Below are 18,595 nucleotides of genomic sequence, written 5' to 3'. Positions count from 1 at the left end.
CTTTGGAAACACTGATAGACCGTAGACCATCATGGATGAAGGACAAGTATAATTTCCATTGTACTAGTGTATAAATAAGGCAAAGACAAGAGATCACCAATGATAGATCAACAACTGGGAAGCTGGGAATACAGTCTAATTTCATCTAGTAAACTGAAAACTTGCCATTTTTGTTAATATTTATGAAATTACAAGTATGGAGTCCAACAACTGTTTGTGGTATTTTACAGAGCAAAATAAAGATACAAGCTCTAAGTATAAACGTTAAGATTTCAGTCAAATTAGTTCACCCACATGGAAAACTAGGGAATTCACTGTGGCCCTGTGTCAATATATTACCCAATACTCATGTTGACAGCTTCAAAACTGAAGCTATGGTCTCTGCCCAAAAGCTAAGTTTACACTAGCCACAAGCAAACAGGAAAAGTACATCATCTACCACAGATGTATTCTTTGCAGAATTGAATCACTCTATTTTCAGTTCTGCCTGTAGACACATAAAATCCTGAAAATTGTTTTCCAATAGAATTTATCAAATTGGTTTAAAAAGAATTTAAACAAGTCATACATGTAACTATCGTGAATGATCAATCTGCTCTCCCTCACGCTCTACGTGCATTACTGTTTGTGTCAAGACAATAAAAATTTAATAATAATTTTTAAAAGGGTATTTTCAGATTTTATGTTTATAAAAGTAAAGAATATACCATGGACTCACACCAACACCAGCCAGACGCAGGACACAAACTCAATTGAGTTAACTGTTTTGAGCTCCGAGATGCAGAATGCTTTATATTCCCAACAGAGCTAAGCACTATATAGCAAATACTTAGTTACAAAAAAAGCAAATTCTCTGGCCAGGCAATTAACTCTCACTCAAGGCCTCTCTGAAGTTATCCAACTACAGATTTCTAAACTACAGGGAGCAACAGCTGAGCATATCACACTAAACTCCAGTTGTAACCCATGAAGAAAAACAGGCACTTCTAAGGGTGTGATTTCTCTGTCCTACTTAGAAGCTATGTTAGGACAAAATGAATCACACTCTGCTATTCCCTATTTGTTTCCATTAACCATAAAGTTAAACCTCAAGTTATTCGCTTACCTCTGGACATACACTTTGTAAACATTTAGTCTGTCCAGTCCTCACCTTTGAATCCCCACCCCAAAAGTGACACTGTGATTGACAAGACATTGCATTATGTGTTAGTGACCATGTTTATGCTAACTTCTATCCAATACAAGAGAAAGCCAATATGTTCTCTTAATGTTCCAACAGACCTATAATCAACATAACGTTTACTATTCAGACTGTTGTCACACACCATGAAAATCCCCATAGATTAACTAAAAATTACACCAGAAGCTAACTCTCTCCTATAGAGTCCTAAATCCACTAAGCTCTGCATTTGCATATGGGTGCCTAGACCCACAGATCCTAGGCAGCTAGGTGCCAACCTCAGCGAACGCCGTTGCCTTTGAACACAGACGGATCCAAACCTGAGCAACTCTCCTGATTACAACTGCAGCAGTTTAAAAAGAAAAGAATGAGAAAGAGGGAAGTTTCACGCAGAGTTTCAGAGATGAAACACATACTTTAAATTCAGTTTGAAAATCAACATAGAGGAGAGTCTGAAGCACAGATATTTTGTATTATTTCTGGCTAGCAATATTAATAAGCAATGCAAACTTCCACTTCTGACACGGCTTAGTCTATAGCTACGCATACAATCTACTGCAGTAATTCAGACTTGAGATGTCAGAAGGATTTTACCTTTTGCTATAATATTTCTTATTTTGTGTCATCAAATTCCAATCCTACAAAAAGCTATGTGCAGAAAGAGTTATAGTCAGTGACCTCTCCTTCCCTCCCTCTTGCTACCATCAGCATTAGGTTCCAATCAACCAGATTATTTTGCAGGAACAGGGTCATAAGCTAAGCATTCTGGGGCAGGAATGTTTCTTTTTCCTGTCTCTATAAAAATAAATCATGCTCTGGGTACAATATAAATAAAGATAATAACAGTCTGATGTTAGATTTTATTGGTCTATGTTTTGGACAATCTGTATAATTTGCCTGTTGCCTATACAAACTACAAAAAGTTAATCTTTATAGTCCTTTTTCTGCTTGGGGTAGATTCAGTTTTAAAAGTATAAAAAAGAAGGATGCTGAAGCAGACTATTTCCATGCATAATGACAGTCTTGTTTACACCGTTCCGGCAAAAATTATCCTTAGTTAAACTGGACACAAACTCCACTCAGGTACATCCATTGGTCTATCTAGTGACACGAAGCTCACAGGCTTCATTAAGTCTACTTCTCCTTTGCAAAGAGCAAAAATGCCTTATCTGGTCACACAACTGCACCTGAACTGGAAAAAGAAACAAAGAACTTAACAGTATTAAAGAGAATTTGGAAATGAGGCTGCCCAAACTCTTCCAGCAAGCTTGCTACTCCAGACATAAAGGACTCTTTTTACTTAAGAAAGTTTGTTTCCTCCTTTTAATTGTCTTGAAACACTTTGAAAAATTGGTTGGTTCAGAAACATTGCAGTGTGCCAATCTCTCCCTTAGGGAGGTTTCTGCACATGCCTTAGGAGTTAATCCATGCCCATAGATGCCCATACTTAAGCAAACACATATTGAAATCTGTACTCTGTTTTACCACAGGTCCTTCTCCTGCCATGAATTTCCAGAGAAAATTAATAAATGCCTTTATTACAGTGGAGAAGGTGGTGATATTTCACTGATATACTCAAGACAAGAGGAAGTAGTTAGCTTCATGAAAGAAAACAAACATGACTGGATGACACGGTACTTTAAATGCTAGCAACTGCCTGAAGCCACATTTTCATTATCACTCCAACCATCATTACTTTTGGCAAATCTGCAAAAGCATTAGCGGTAGCAAGAAAAAAAAAAAATAGAGAAAGAGAGCTGGACTTGGCACAGCTTAATCCAACTTAAATTTGTATAACCTGAGAAAGCAAACTTAAAGAGACAAGGCAAAAAACATGACAGAGCATTCCACTCAGCCATTAAAAGGACAGAAAAGAAAGAAATGCTTCAAATTGTCACTGGAATGGGTAACATCCTAACTATGGACACAAACATTTGATAGTGAGAGAAGAGACTGTAATACTCACAGTCGTGTTTTGAGTGTAGCAGAAGGTTCTGGCTCTTCTAGGAGCCAGAGCTGATAATCACAGAGATTCCTTACATCCCTGAAATCCAAGAAACCATGACCAATACTTCACAATGCATTTCAGTTTTGGTATATCTCTACTGAAAGTAGAGCTGCATATCAAAAAACAACCATCCTCTAGTTTATTGACATTCTGTCCAAGCAAATAGCACAATACTTTCTTTTACTGTGCAATGTCTTCATATAAGCTATTTACTAAAAGGCTTTAGAATTAAGTAATAAAAATGACCAAGTTAAAATATGACTACAAGCAGAAGAAGAAAATGGGCAAGGCAGAAAAAAGGTTTTCAGAGGAAAACTGAAAGCAGACAGAAAGTGATAGAGTAATACTGTTCTTATAAAGCTGGAAATAAGAGAAAAAGGCTCTCACCTGCAGTGAAAAGAAAGGGAGAAAGCCACACCAGCTGCTCAGAGGAAGTAAGGTGGATATGAAAAGCGTATGGAGCAGACAGACAGCATGCAGGAAAAATGTTCTGGAAGTTCTAAAATGAATGGGCGACTACTGAAGCAAAAATGATTTAAGGAGGTGTGCAAAAACAGAAGTTTGCCCTACACAGGGGGAAAAATGTAATCAACAGATTCCCACGTGCCTTGCCTCGAAGCACATGTCAGATAAGAGTATGAAAGTCTGGTACGCTGCTCTCTCTTCTGATAGTGGTTACACTGCCAGTCCAAGGCCACAAACTTCTTAACAGTGCAGAAGCTTGGCCAAAGGACATAACCTCGTCATTTGAAAGGAAAGGCACAAAAATTTAACTACATTTCTGTTGCCTTCTCTTTCCAGAACCACGGAGAACTGGGTGCTCAACTGGCAGCAGAGTTTCTACCTCACTAAAATACCATAAAGATTCACTATCACCAAAGAAAAGGCAGCGCTTCAGAATAAATTTGAGCAGAGTGTCACGGGTCCAGACCTGGACTGGAGAAACTATACGAAGTCCTCAGCTACTGCTTGAGTTCAGTAGGATGGAGATACCATAGACCCTACCTAGGTCATGTCACAGATAGGGATTGCCTGCGGAAAGCAAAAGCTGCATCAAGAAGTAAGAACACTTAAATGCAGTCTCTTTACATTGTTGCTATAAACTAATCTTGCAGTCCAGCTGCGGCTTGCTCCATACCCTGGTCTTCATCTTCATCACTGGTCCTCAAATTGGTAGCTTCAAAATTTTGTTCCATATCTGTGGTATCTCCTACATCCTTCTGGAAGACATCATTATCCCAGTCTTCTGGGTACTGGCTGCAACGTACTGCTGTGAGCACACTGCTGGGCTTCCAAGCCATGAAAGCTGCACACACCACTAGGCTGACCTGGCAGAGCTGATGTCAATGCACTATTTTCAGTAAAAACATACAATCCCCAGCGAAATCACCTAGCAGATCTCAGTAAATGTGTGTAATCCCAAACTGAGCTACTTACTGAAGGCAGTCTGGATTGAGATATTAATTTGGAATGAAAAAAGTGTGTCCGCTATGGATGTCCTAAGGCAGATTACTTTGCTTAGAAAGATAAGCAAGTTTTCTTCTTTAAAGGCTTAAATATTTTTTTTCATAGTGCACTCTTTTCTCTTCATCCTAAGAGAGACCATCTGGTTCAAATATTCCTACTGACTGTAGGTTTTATGGTTTTACCTATCTTTTTTTCCTGTGGAATTTTTCAGCTATTCACTCGAATTAGATTTTACTAGTATTTATGCAAGAAGCTTAAATGAAGATATTTTCCAGTATGAAGTCAATGAATTGATTCCTTGGCATATAATCACTTGCAAACAATGGATACATACAGTTCCCAGCACTTCCATAAAACAAAGGTGTTTACTTTTCTGTTGATTATTTTCTGCTTAACTGCATTCAAATGAATCCATTAAAAACGTGACTGCTTCACAGTAAGATGATCTTCAGCAAAAACAAACAACTGCTGTTTCCACTTCTCTTCATGGCCTTTAAAAACTACAGTCATCCACACCCTGTATTTCACGCAATTTTTAGATGATAAGTCTGGTCTTGATTTGTTAATTTATTGTTTTAAACGTAGTTCCAACCTTCCTGCCTGGGAAAAAAAAATATATTTTCCTACTTCATTACTTATTTGTTGTCCCCTAACCCACCTTTGGACCTTTCAGAGTCTGATCAAAACACCAGTGGGTCATCTCAAACTTCAGCCAGTCTTTCTGCCCATTGACTTCACCCAGAATGATATATCCGCTCTGGTTGTCCATAGCCACAAGTAAGCAAAACTCACTATATTAAGAGAGTGATAGAACAAACCAAGAGAAGTTCCATAAACTAGCATACTTATCCTGCCTCACCTGAAGAATTAAAACTTTTTTTTTTTTTTTAGTTTACCTGCCCTATATAGAACCTTCACAATAAGTAGTTTGCAAGCAATTGATAAATACTGTAAGCACAACTTACATACATAGATGGGACAGGAATGGAGAACCGGAAGAATACAGATCATGACAAGGACAGGCAGGTTGTAATAGCTTAAATGGAAGATATTTTGTCAGGCAGACAGCAGAGGCATCAAAATGTTTTCTGGCTCCATCACAACTGATTCTCAATAACTGCAAAGACTTTTCTAGGGTCTGGATTAAATGATGCAGTAGGCAACTTCTACAGCTTTTGATGGGTCCTGGCTCTTTCTTTATTTGTTCCCTTTCCTAATAGCCCGTAGCGTCATTCTCTGAAACGGTGCAAGTGTAAAGACTGAAAAGACCAAACTCTGATACAAGCCTGAAATTATATCTGTGGAAACTGCTTTCATGTGCTACTTTTGTGATGACATTTATAATGCAATGTTTGTAACAATGCAATTTCATCATCTTATAAATATCAATTTACCATTAAGTGAGGAAGGAAAGAACATTAAAAAAAAAAAACCACAAATCCAAACTTACCGTTTCTGCTTTGTTTTAATTGAACTAGTCTTGTTCAGATAAGCCTGTCTATCTCTTACAAAAACAACAGTTTATAGTTTAAACTGTGAAATTGTGTGTGTGTGTGTGTGTGTGTTGTAATTATGGTGCCTGCTAACAATTTCATACTGCCACATTGCACATATGGCTTCCAAGCTAGCTTTATCTGAATCTTTGTGAATCTATTCTCCGTGCTATTAAACTGAGCGCATTCCACATCGTTCAAAAGTAATTACACTTTTGTCTAGAGTGTAGGAGACTGCTCTCCCCAAACAATGAAATTCTCATTATTAGAGCTGGCACAATAACGGCACTGGTGTTCACAACACTGTGCATTGTACCATCACAATAACTTATCCTAAGCTTGATGCACAAAGGTACACTGGAAATTAAAATTTCTCTAAAACCGCTGTGGGATTTTTTTTTTGTTTTTAATAGGCATTCTTTAGCTCAGTATAATTAGAGTCCTATTTGACTTTTTAAAAAGCTATATGCATTCAGATTTCCATTCTCTTCGCAACTTCTGAATAGTAGCTAAGTGCTCTAGCCGCATGTTGTTCTGATCCAATACTATTCACATGCTGACGACCCCAGACCAACAGGTGAAGTGGAGGCCAGGGTGTATGTGGTAAGAGAATTCAGAAGCAGCATTAAACAACCTTTTATTGCGGACAAGTGGAGGAAAAGCATGAAGCAATGTGTCGGTAAGCTCTTTGACCAGCAGTGCTGTTATTCTTAATATAACCAAAACTTCTTAATATTATTCCCAACTTACAGAGGAGCAACTTCATTCACCACAAAAATCCAGCATTTTTTTAGTGTGAAGCAATAAAGCTACTTAACAGTGCACTGTAATATTTCCTATCAATTTAAAGCACTGCTGAAAATGAATTCTAAATCCCACTGAAAGTGCAGGGAAAATGTGGGCTAGCAGTGCAGACACAGTTTGGAACAACTGGACAGTGGCAAAAGTTACACCTTACCAGTTTTATATTTTGATCCAAACTTTTTTTTTTTTTTAAATATCTCGTTCAGCATTTGATTGATATTCTACGTTTTAGAAGAATGGTCAAATTTGACCACAGTATACCATGCCCGAGGTATACCTTAATCAGTGCTTTTAGCCTTGACATCTCTTATTTTCAGAAATTAGCACACAGACACCGCTGGCGAGATCAGTAGTCTTGAGAGGTAGCAAAAGCAACATGGTAAGGCAGACAAATAGAAATAAATAAAATAAACCCTCAAATAAATATAATAAAACCTCAAAAGAGGTATTGACTGATAATGTAATCCTCAAGTGTTTCCCCGCAAAGCTTATGGCCTGCTATGAATGTCCTAAGGGGACCCTCAGATATATTTTAAGTCAAACGTTATGTCTTGTATTTTCTTCTGAGCTTTAGGGTTAAGTCTGATGAATTATTGTTTCTTTTCTTGTCAGTGGAAGAGCTTTCCTACTAACAATAAGTATCTAGTTTCTTCTAACAAGAGGAAGAGAGTTTGGGATAGAGTTACCCCTGCCTTTCACAAAACCTCAGAATGGCTGAGGTTGGAAGGGACCACTGGAGGCCATCTGGTCCAACCCCCTGTTTAAGCATGGCCAACTAGAGCCAGTTGCCCAGGACCGTGACCAGATGGTCTTTCCATCATCTCAAGGATGGAGACTCCACAAGCTCCCTGGGCAACCTGTTCCTGTGCTCAGTCACCCTCACAGTAAAAAGCATTTCCTGATGTTCAGATGGAGTCTCCCATGTTTCAAGTTTGTGCCCATTGCACTAACCTTTCTCTAGCTGCAGCTCCAGCGTCCTCAGAAATACTCCGTTCATTTTGATGGGAAGATAGCTTTTGCAGCTTTTTGACAATTTTGGTCAGGTTTGAAGATTTTTTTAAGATTTTTGCCCTCCTTTTATAAAAATTTACCCAGCATTCTGAGCTGTGTCTTGAAGTGGGCAGTTGTTACAACTTGGTGAAGTGCAACAGGGTAAATTTTCAGAAGTCTAAGTTGGGTAAACTGTTGAGTTATTACTCTGTCGCAATCAGCCCTTAACCTTAAGGATCCCAGGATGTCCCATCTGGCAGGACTTGTAAAAGGAAGCACAGCTGGAAGCAACCTATGAAACACAGGGTCAATTAGCAGCTAGAGAAGTGAGGCCAAGAAACTGATTCTCAAGGTTGAAATTGTCTTCCTAACAGTCCCTTCGTGACCCAGTGCTAAGAGGCAGAAAAGAGGAGACAGGGATGGCTATGGTGATGAGAAATTCAGCTACACAGTCTACTGATGAGACAAAGCTGTGTAATTCCCTATCTTTTCCAGATCTTTTGGCTGTGGTTTTCTTCTGCTGAGATCGTACCCTAAGCCAAATGGGTATTGTGAGCTACATGTAAGATAACACAGGAAGATCCCTCTAGATCTATACAATGTCCATCTAAGAATCCCTTCAGAGAAGAATCTTAGCCAACAACCATGCACAAAGCAGTATGATTTAGAGGGGTGCACCAGGGCGATGCACTACATGATTTCCAACTGGCTGTATGTCTGATCCTGTCTTATTGGACATTGGAGAGATCTGTAAAGATGTACCTTGCTAAGGACAGCATGCGGCTGCAAAACGAGATCTCCATAGTCACTTGCAGACTCAGTTAGTGGGTGTAGTAGTACAGCTGACAAGCTATTAAGAAGTGCGAAGCACGCTGCTGGAGCTCTATCAATAAAACTGTATTGGACCGCACTGTGGTGGTGTGCGCACATGTGCATACACCTGGATTTGCTTCCCAGAGACTATAAAATAGCACAGAATGTCAATTCAAATAGTATAAAAGTGACCTCTGTAATGTTACCAAAATGAATACCCTTTGGGAATGACTTGTGTAATTGCTAACCACCCAAATTGAAGTAATATAAAAGTTATCCAAGCGCTAGGTTCAGTTACTTCCTTCTTTATAATTACATACCACAACGGCAGAGGGAGTGATTATGTATCTTTTACTCCTTTACACCGATCACTTCCTTCCTTCTGGACACACATAGGCTGCGTCCTTTCTGACCTACCTGGATGATGATTTTTACAAAATCTCACCGAGAGATATTACAAAAATGCCCCATTCGTACAAACTGGCAATTTTCTTAAGTATGTCAAGATCTGTCCCTATGACCCCCCAAACATACTTCAGGTAAGCCTACAGCATCTCACTACTACGGCAAAACTGCCCAAACCGTGCAATAATTCAGTATCTTGTATTATAAAGAGACAGAACACGCTGTTTTGACAGCACATTAAATACAGCCTTCATAATAGGAAGTCACACTAGATGACCAGCTAAACTTCTTGGTCTTAAAAAACTACAAATTAATAAACAAGTTAGTTAAAATCAATTGAAGAGCAGTTAAGCGTTTCAGTGAGGTGTAGTTAAAGTACTCATGCTGGATTTCTTCGAAGACAATGAAGTTTTATTTCATTAAGCTCTGATTCTACACTACTGGTGTCATCACAAGTTTATCTATTTACTTAAATGTCATCAGGAATAGCCCCTTATCTTCAATATACTCTCTTAAAATAGGCCAAAATACAGCAAAGCCGTACACCAGTTGCATACCCTAACATCCCATTGGCTGGAACAGTGTATTTATTAATGAATTACATCTCCATAAAACATATGAAAAAGGATGAGAAGTAAACAAGCTAGAAAAAGATAGTGACATGTCTGCCCACAAGTAATTTTTCCAATGATGTTCTTTCTTTATTTAAAATTGCAATAACACAAAATAAAACTAAATATTCCAAGCCACTGTTTGAATTTAAGCATTAGACCAAAAAGGAAGAAAAATGGATTGGGATCAGTGAGTTATTTTGTCTAGGAGAGCAGCTTCAATGCATATCTAGTGATTTGGTCCTATGAGAAATAATAATCCTTAAGGCTTTTTACTTAGGGCTTGTTACATATGCATAATGAGCTGTAAGGGCTTAAATACCACTGTGGAGCTGTTGCAGACTTTTATGAGGGTACACTATCACCTACTTTGCAATGCCTTTTAAAAAGCCTTCAAATATGCAAGTCCGTTCATTATCTTCACCTAAAGTGAAATTGTCACTGCCCTTGTCAAAGTAGGGGACTAACAGAAAAGTTACAGTCAATTTGTAAACAGGGAAGAGCTGTGTAAGTGTGTGCACAGTACCCAGCTTTGTCGAGGCACCTAAGTCCTGGGGTTTCAATGCCTTTCCCTGCACCTTTCAACCCTTAAAAAAAAAAAAAAAAAAAAAAAAAAAAAGTATCACAGTACTCTGCATGAAGGGCCCAAACATGTCAGTGTTACAACAGTGACACTATGATACTAGTGAGGAAACGTGCCATTGCTTTTTGTTTGTCTGCTTTTAGATAAAGCCAGTTCTGGACTTACAGAGGGCTGCTAAACGTAACAAATTAAGTGCACTGTGTCGTTTGTAAAGTGCACAAAAAGGTGGGAATTCACAAGTGAAAAAGTGGTAGGCTGATTTAATTCCATAAGCACAGCAAGTTTTCTTGCAGGTATCTGTGGCACGTGAAATACACATCAGACGTGAATTTTTTAAACCAGCAAAATCCAAAGTTGCTTTTTTTACCCTTTATACAGACTTCCGTGCCTTACTATTGCATAAACTCGGCATTGGGGTGATATTTCAGACACCATGCCAAACATGACTCTCACTTACAGTGTTCCAAAACCATTTACTGTTTGCTGAACACATACCCTTCAAATTCACATCACTGCAGCTAAAAAATTTTAGCACCCAGCAGGCAAAGGTGAGGAAAAGTGGAGTTTGCACTGCAAGTGATCTAGCATTTGTAGTGGAGGGTAAAGGCAGTCCAGCGAGGTCAAAGCTTTCACATTATTGTAGCATGTTCTGTACGTGTAACTGTGCATTGTACACCCCATAAAGTACAGATCTGGATGCCAAACTACTGTAGAGGCAGAATTCAAAGAATGGATGTAAGCACAATAGACCATTAGCAAACCTACCATTGTGTTGTGCTGAGAAGTGGGAGTCCTATGGCCACAGTTCTCTTGCGTCAGCAGAGAAACTGGCTGAAATTCCTCAGAGTGAGGCTTGTTGGGAAAACTCACATGCAAGGGAAGGTGAAAGGCTGGGAGCCCGTCACTCTCCTCTTCTCCCACTTTCTGTCTGCTTGTCACCATGGCTACCTCTCCATCTGCTTCCCCATACGGAGAGGCTGGTCGCTTGGAAGACATCCTGGAAGGAACAAAAGAGGAGAAAATAATGAAACCTCCAAATAAATCCTTAATGCCGTCATTGTGTGGTTAGGGGCCATTGTAACAGAAATGCCTTTTTTGTGCTGGCAGAGAGCAGGAAACCATCCAAATACCACTGCAAAGCATACACAATTGGGAACAATGGCCAAGCAGGTAGCAACAGAACAGTGGCTTGTTTGTTGTGAGAATAATATACTAATATAGCACTCTCTTGTATTCTGGCTTCTTAAACATGAAAATTCACCTAAGACGACTGTATAATGAAATGCAATTCCTTTAAAAAAATACCCATCTGGTTTTGCATTTGCAAGAGTCTGTAAGAAGATAGAATGTCTCCTGACACAAGCTATTGTCAACTTAGCTTTTAAGGAATAATCACCCGCATGTATTTAACCATAACTGATAAAAAAGCAAAATAAAATAACTTGCTAGCAAGCCAAAACATCTGTCTTTTCAAAACTTCACCAAATATGAACAACAGACTGTTATAGTCATGTTGCAAGAATCTTTTCAGGTTTGTAGATCTGGGACAGTTAAGCAATTAAACATTTGGACATTAATAACCTAAGCTTTTTGACAACACAAATTCTGGGTTGTACTAAGTGAATGAGGATTTACTATCAAGATACCCTATACTTCCTACCTACAGCCAGATCAGGAAAACACACGTGTAAATGTAATTTGCACCTATGTCTATAGAAGAAAGGATACACAAGGAACGTACATAGAGCACACGTTGTAAAAATCACACACAAATCTTGACTTAAAATTCAGGCCCACATTCTGAATTTTTTGAGACCTTCTGATAACACTGTTATGATAGCATATGTATATCCTCAACTTTTAGAAAGACCGAAAGAATCCTTCTGTCATTGGGAAACCCAATTTTCACCCAAAGCAGAACTATTGAAAATCTTACAGGACAATCTGAACCCAGAATACTTCCAGCTTAGTCTTCAAAATAGAGGGGTCCAGTGAAGTACTAAAATGCAGACGACTTCTGGGATTAATTACAGCAACATTGTTCATGAAAATCAGGGTATGTGCATGGATGGCATAATGGGCCACTGTGCTAAGCAGGGGCATCTGTAATAAGGAGTGGAATGAGAAGTAAGAAATCCTATAAGCATAGTCAAAAGAAGAAAGAAAAAAAAGAGAAATATTTCACGAAAAATAGGAAGTTATGAACAACGAAACTGAAGACTATCGTATTTAAAAGTTGAAAAGACAGGCTGAAGAATACTGCTCCTCCTCAAAAATCTAGTATTTATGATTCTAATTACCCCATTTTGATTTTCCACTTCACAGTTAAAGAACTGCATTTCAAAAGCCCAGCAGCCTCTTGAACCATGTGTGGGGCTGCTGTGAGGTGGAGCATGTCCATACGATTTGGCATATTGAGCACGAAATGGTTCTTAGCAGCAGTCAACTGGGTCTGAAAACAAACAGTGACTTTAAACAGCCCTTTGTTAGGACTTACTTTGTTTCTAATGATCTCATTTTGAGCTTTGCCTCCTGAGCCAAGTTAGATTATATTAAAAAAAAAAAAAAAAACAAAAACAAAACCCCACACCAAAAAACCCACACAACAACAAAAACAACCGACACAAAAAAAAAATCCTCAGACAAAAAAATCCCTACCAGAACCTATACTCAGCTGCACATCGCCTGTTCTGAACACCACCTATTGCTTCTACATAGAGAAGCAATCTGTATTTTCTATTAATGTTTGACTTAGTCCAACAGACTAACAGTTCATACATCCTACCTGAATTCTGTCTTCTAGGCTTTCCCACCTACATGTCTGCAGCGAAGCATATGTATAAAGACAGAGATCACCAGATAGACTCTTACTGGCAGTTTTCTACTAGCCCACTGAATTCAGCATTTTACAGCTATGTTTGACGTGACAGATCCCAAGCTTTTCTTCTGCAGAAACCATGCAACTCCCTCCTGAAGCTAATGTGAATTATTCGTATTCTGCATTGCACCGCACCAAGATACACTTTTGCTATTGATACCGAGTGTAACATTTTAGGTACTTCTTTCAACGCTGCCTTAATAGTACCTTGGGTTTTTACAAAATCTCTCTTTCTGAAAATCAGCACTAAGTGGTTGTCTTAATTTTGGCAAACAAAAAGGGAGGGAGACAATCATTATTGGTTAATATAATAACAATCATTAGTGAATTATTCCACAGTAATATACTATACTTTAGGACATTTTTATTCAATAAGAGGACTGAAAATACTGTAAACCATCTACAAGACTCTACTACAATTCACTTTGACAATGAAATACAGAGAGAGAATGCCTTCCTTTGTATTAATGTATTATATACTCTATACCCAAGTTGTGTTACCAACTCCTACTGCTGTTAACCCAAAATAACCTAGATTCTGTCACATTGCTTCATGAGGAGAGTTTGACTATCACGTTGAAGTAAAGTTCTTCTGTTAACTTTATCAGCGAATAAATGGTTTCCTGTACTGTGTTCAGTTAGCTGTTCAGTTAGCGTTCTGCAGATCATCATCGCCTTCTGCTTTGTCACTGTTCCCAACATATATATAATATATGTTGGCATAGATATTAAAAAATATATTATATATATAAAAATATATATACTATATAATATATATAATTTTCTGCGGGGAATTTTTAAAAACAGACAAGGAAGGCAATAGAAATTACCACCTCTATGCACTAGCAATAACAGATTATTATGGTTTTGATCTAAAACAGAAACCTATGGGTTGGACTGTAGGCCAACTCACAGTGATACTAGAGAGGGAAGAAGAAACTTTTTCCTTCTTCATGCAGCTCTTAAAAGATCCAGTTTAAATTACAAACTGTGTTACTCATCATAACGCTAGAAGGCTAAGAAATTGCTAAAACAGCTAAGGTGGCAAAGTAATGGATCTAACCTGCCTTAGTCTTCCAAGTGACCAGGACACTCAAAAAAAACAGTTGCACAACCCTAGGGTCACAGAGAATCTCAAGAGGTTTTACACAGCTCAGACAACGACTGCAATTTGTTTTCAGGTAGCTCTGCCCATAGCCAACATGAATTAGGCATAATCTGTTTTTTCAGAGATATCATCATCCCCTTTAACATCAAACACAAGCATCACAATTTCACAGAAAATACGTACTCCTTATGAACGTCTGGGAAATCTCCACAAGAAAAGGGAAGATTTGAATAAATAAATGAATAAATCCTTGTCTATGTTTGGAAATGTCTTCCAAAAGGACAGTAACTATCAAAGTCTATTGCAGCAAGGGATCAAGTCACTGATAGGTTCGTGAGCAGCAAACAACATGATAATTCATTCTCAGGTGGTCTTTCATTATTTCTACAGGTTTCTTGGTACCTCTTCCAAATTTGAAATGCTCTGACACCGTGTATACTTGAGTTCTCTCCTTGTCATACATCTTCATTTTCCTACTGAACCAACACCACGTCTCAACAGATTCCACATCTGAGATACAAGTGCAGCTCCCGTTATGAACAATAAGCAAAGGGCAACAGCTAAATTCTGAGTAAGAACGCTATCTGAAACTGAGCTCTTTTAAACAGATCTAGGTCTAATAAAAGACCAGAATTATCCCATCTTAACAAAGGACTGCAAACATCCTTGGATCTACCCTTGACGATAACATGACAGTTTACAGCTTACATGACTTGAAGATCTTTTCCTCAAACTAGATCAAACTCAGAAGAGTTTTCAATTACACCCCTCTGAAAGAAGCTTTACAATGAGAGAGGAAACATCAGTTTCCTCAAACATCAACTCATGGACAGGATTAAAAAAACCCAAAACTGCAAGATGTAACTCTCAAAAAAAGCAGCAATTCAGTGAACTAGATTCTGAATCTAAAAGGGTGTCTCTGCAGATGTAATCTGTTGCAACTTAAGACTTGCAAGAAGAGTTGCATTTTGAACTGACATGAATCATTTCTATGGAATATAAATAGCTAAATCGTGATTTTTTGACAACCTAAATCTGCAAAGTTCAGACCCAGTGGGACACAGGCTGTACTCGGCCCGCTGTAGAGACACATCAGAGTTATGAAACACATCCCCATACTTGATTTTTATCAGTGGTTAGAATGGAACTAAAGGTTAAATTCTGGTGACAAATTCAAATATTACCTTATTTCTTGTAAAAGTACTCTTTTTTGTTGTTGTTGTTTCTGGAAAGGCTTCTTCATATGCAGAAATTGCAGTAAAAACCATGCCTTTTGTTAAATTTTCATTAAATAAATGCTTTTCCTGGTAGCAAGAATGTTTTTTTCAGGGAAGTAAAATCTCACTCTTCTAACTCACTCTTATCCCACAAATATTTGATGTAATTCATCTTGCAATAGCTTCTCCACATATCTCTTTACTGCCCTTCAATTTACAACAGACTCATTGTAGACTTAAGCTGATACCCTGTGTCTACTGATCTCAGTGGTTTTGGACTGACTTCAGCATGGCTGGATTTTCCCCACTGGAGAGAGTAAGAGCTGCACTGCATCCACATGAATCGTTTCCTCATACCACCTAAAAGCGTTGGTTCCACCCAAATAATTACCAAACAACATTATTTTGTTTGGGTTTTTTTCCCCTTGATTTCAGTGCCTCAAAAAAGTGATCTTTCCACAGCTCTATTTTTTATTATTTTTTTTAAAAGAACCTCATTTAAGCGTTCCCACTACATTTCCCTTTGTTCATTGGTTTTGGTTCATTTCATACACGATTGTATACCCAAAATAAATCTGAAATAGTATCCAGTATTCAAGGAGATAGTGCCCTCTAGCACACAACCAGTATCCATCCCAATTTGATCGCTCATGCCATAAAATTTCATACATTTATGTCATAAAACTCTAATCTTGTTACATTAAGCAAAATACCTCAGAAACATTTCAGATACCCACAAAAGCTTTTGGAGAAATGGCTTATCCATGTCTTCAAAAGTGACAAACACAGATGTGTCAGGAGAAAAAGATATGAGGCCATAAATCTTAACTTGTTGGGAGTTAATTAAGGGATTCATCAATCATTACACAGCTCGCCCCATACACACACAGGCAAAATCCCATCAGCTGCCATAACCTACAGAAATCTACAGGTTAAAAACTCCCAAAGTCCCTCTGTTCTGACTATTTATAAATGACTTTGTATAATCTAGCATTAAGACCTGTAATTATAAAACAGCATTAAAACAGGCCTGCATAGTTATGGATAATTATAGTTGGTACACTTTTTAAAGAAATAAAAAGCTTTTCCATTCAAACACAGGCTTTGCCTTTTTGACAGCTCCAAGTCCACAGGATGTAGAGAGATGATTTAAATTGTATGTCAAAATTTTGACTGTGCAAGACATTCTTTTTTTTCCCCTTATCAAGAGAGGCATTGTTGTTTTCTCACCATAACTAGGCGTGACAGCGACTGACTGGAGTCGCATAGCCAGTTTCTGAATCGGCATGAAAATGTTCACCTCTTGAGTTTCTCTGGCAGCTACAAACTAAATCTTTCTCATGGGTAGAGTTTAAATCACTCGGCCCCGTACATCGGAGACGGGCACAGAGCTGCATTCTGAAGAGATGCACAAGGACAAGCCGAGCAGATCTGATCGCCCAGGGCCGTGGGGTGGGTCATTCCAGCTACTCACAGCACCAGGAATTTACTCGCTGACACGGCCCCGTTCCAACCCAAATGTGATACGCTAAACTAGTCCCTGGAACTTCAATGGCATTCAGTCTGACTCTCTCCCTGATCTGCAGGGTTATTCCCCTCTAATAAAGTACATGTTGGAAATCTGCAAACTCTGCTTTTCCATGATTACAGACAGCAGCAATATCACATACACGTGTCTCTAACGTGTAAGCACACACACACATATAGATGCACAAACACAAGTTTATTCAAAATGTCAGCAGTACATCTGCCTCATCTCTGACCACATTTAGGACTAATAAAATGGTTCGTATTCCCAGTTTATTGAAGCTACGATCTCTCTACAGACAGCCCAAGCAAAAGGTGCTAGTCAATACTAATGATCGTCTCCATTCCATTTTGGCCCCAAATTCATTCATTATTTATGTACACTGAATAACTAGTACCTTTAAAAAAAACCAACTCTGCTCATTTTGACAAGATTACTTGTGTAATAAGGTATTACTCAACATGAGTAAGGGTGGCAGACTCCCACACTCTGTCCCACTGGGAACTGCAAGCCCGACTTGTTTCTACACATACCACTAAAAACAGACTTCGCTTGGCAATATCTTTGAGTCATTTACAGCCTGGTTTGGAATTCTTCACTGAAGTAATTTTACAATTTAAAAAAAAAAAAAGAAAAAAGAAAAATAAAGCAAACCTCTAATCGGCTAATCAATAAAAAAATGTGCATGAAACATGCTCTCATTTGTCACTCACAGTGAGATGGAATAATCTGTTAATTATTACTTTCTAAGATCATATCAATCAGCCATCTTTTAAAATGCACAGATGCTACAAACAAGTGGTGTTATGGCAAAAAGGGGGTTTGGTGAACAAGTCACTTTTGTTAATACAAACCAAGATCACTATGGCGATTACCTGTGTAATACTTCAATGCAGTTGTCTATTATTATAGCTGCCACAAGTAATCCTATGGTTAAGGCCACCCAGTAATTTCCATTTCACCCAACTCTCTCCCTTCTGCTTTCCAGACTTCCTCTTTCTATGGGTTAACTTTAACAATTTGTTTTCATCCACTAGTTTACAAGATTCTGAATATAGAATGGGCAGGTAATATGCTATCCCCTATCTATTTTAAAGTATAGCAGGGTAAAGTATCAACATCTTGACTGATAAACCTGATATTCCACATATTGTGGAAACTGTTTCGTGAGGAAAGATACTGTTCAAAATTCCAGTGGTAAATGGGTTCATTTTGACAAGTTTTGAAACACTCAAATAAGAAAGTTGTTACAAGTGACTTTCAATAAAATGTTAACAAAAATCTTCTATTTTTTTCTTTTCTCACTAGAAAAAATGAAAAAAAAAAAAAAAAACCACCCAACTTATATAAACTCTATAAACTACCAAAAATTTATCATCTCCATTTTCTTGCATTTGCCAGGAATTTATGCATGAAAAACCACTGTAAAATCAAGTCTAGAAAAAACACGTTGTGAAAAAAAGTTCATGTTGAATGTTCCCAACGTGCGTTATGCAAAGATTTTCATTGA

General features: G+C 38.1%; 1 protein-coding gene across 5 annotated transcripts in view; it reads right to left on the bottom strand.

Moving 5' to 3' along the window:
- SOX5 (SRY-box transcription factor 5) overlaps positions 1 to 18,595 on the bottom strand; it is a 493,077-nt gene that overhangs the window by 248,907 nt on the left and 225,575 nt on the right. For 3 of the 5 annotated variants that reach the window (XM_074144407.1, XM_074144408.1, XM_074144409.1), the window contains exon 1: positions 11,225 to 11,350. In XM_074144407.1, coding sequence (XP_074000508.1) covers positions 11,225 to 11,350 — 126 coding nt within the window. Of the gene's footprint in view, positions 1 to 11,119; positions 11,352 to 18,595 lie in introns of those variants that run through there. The other 2 variants (XM_074144406.1, XM_074144405.1) reach the window with 1 other exon arrangement.

This window comes from Numenius arquata, chromosome 2, assembly GCF_964106895.1.
Source record: "Numenius arquata chromosome 2, bNumArq3.hap1.1, whole genome shotgun sequence".
NCBI lineage: Eukaryota > Metazoa > Chordata > Aves > Charadriiformes > Scolopacidae > Numenius > Numenius arquata.
This window is presented reverse-complemented; position numbering and strand designations above follow the sequence as displayed.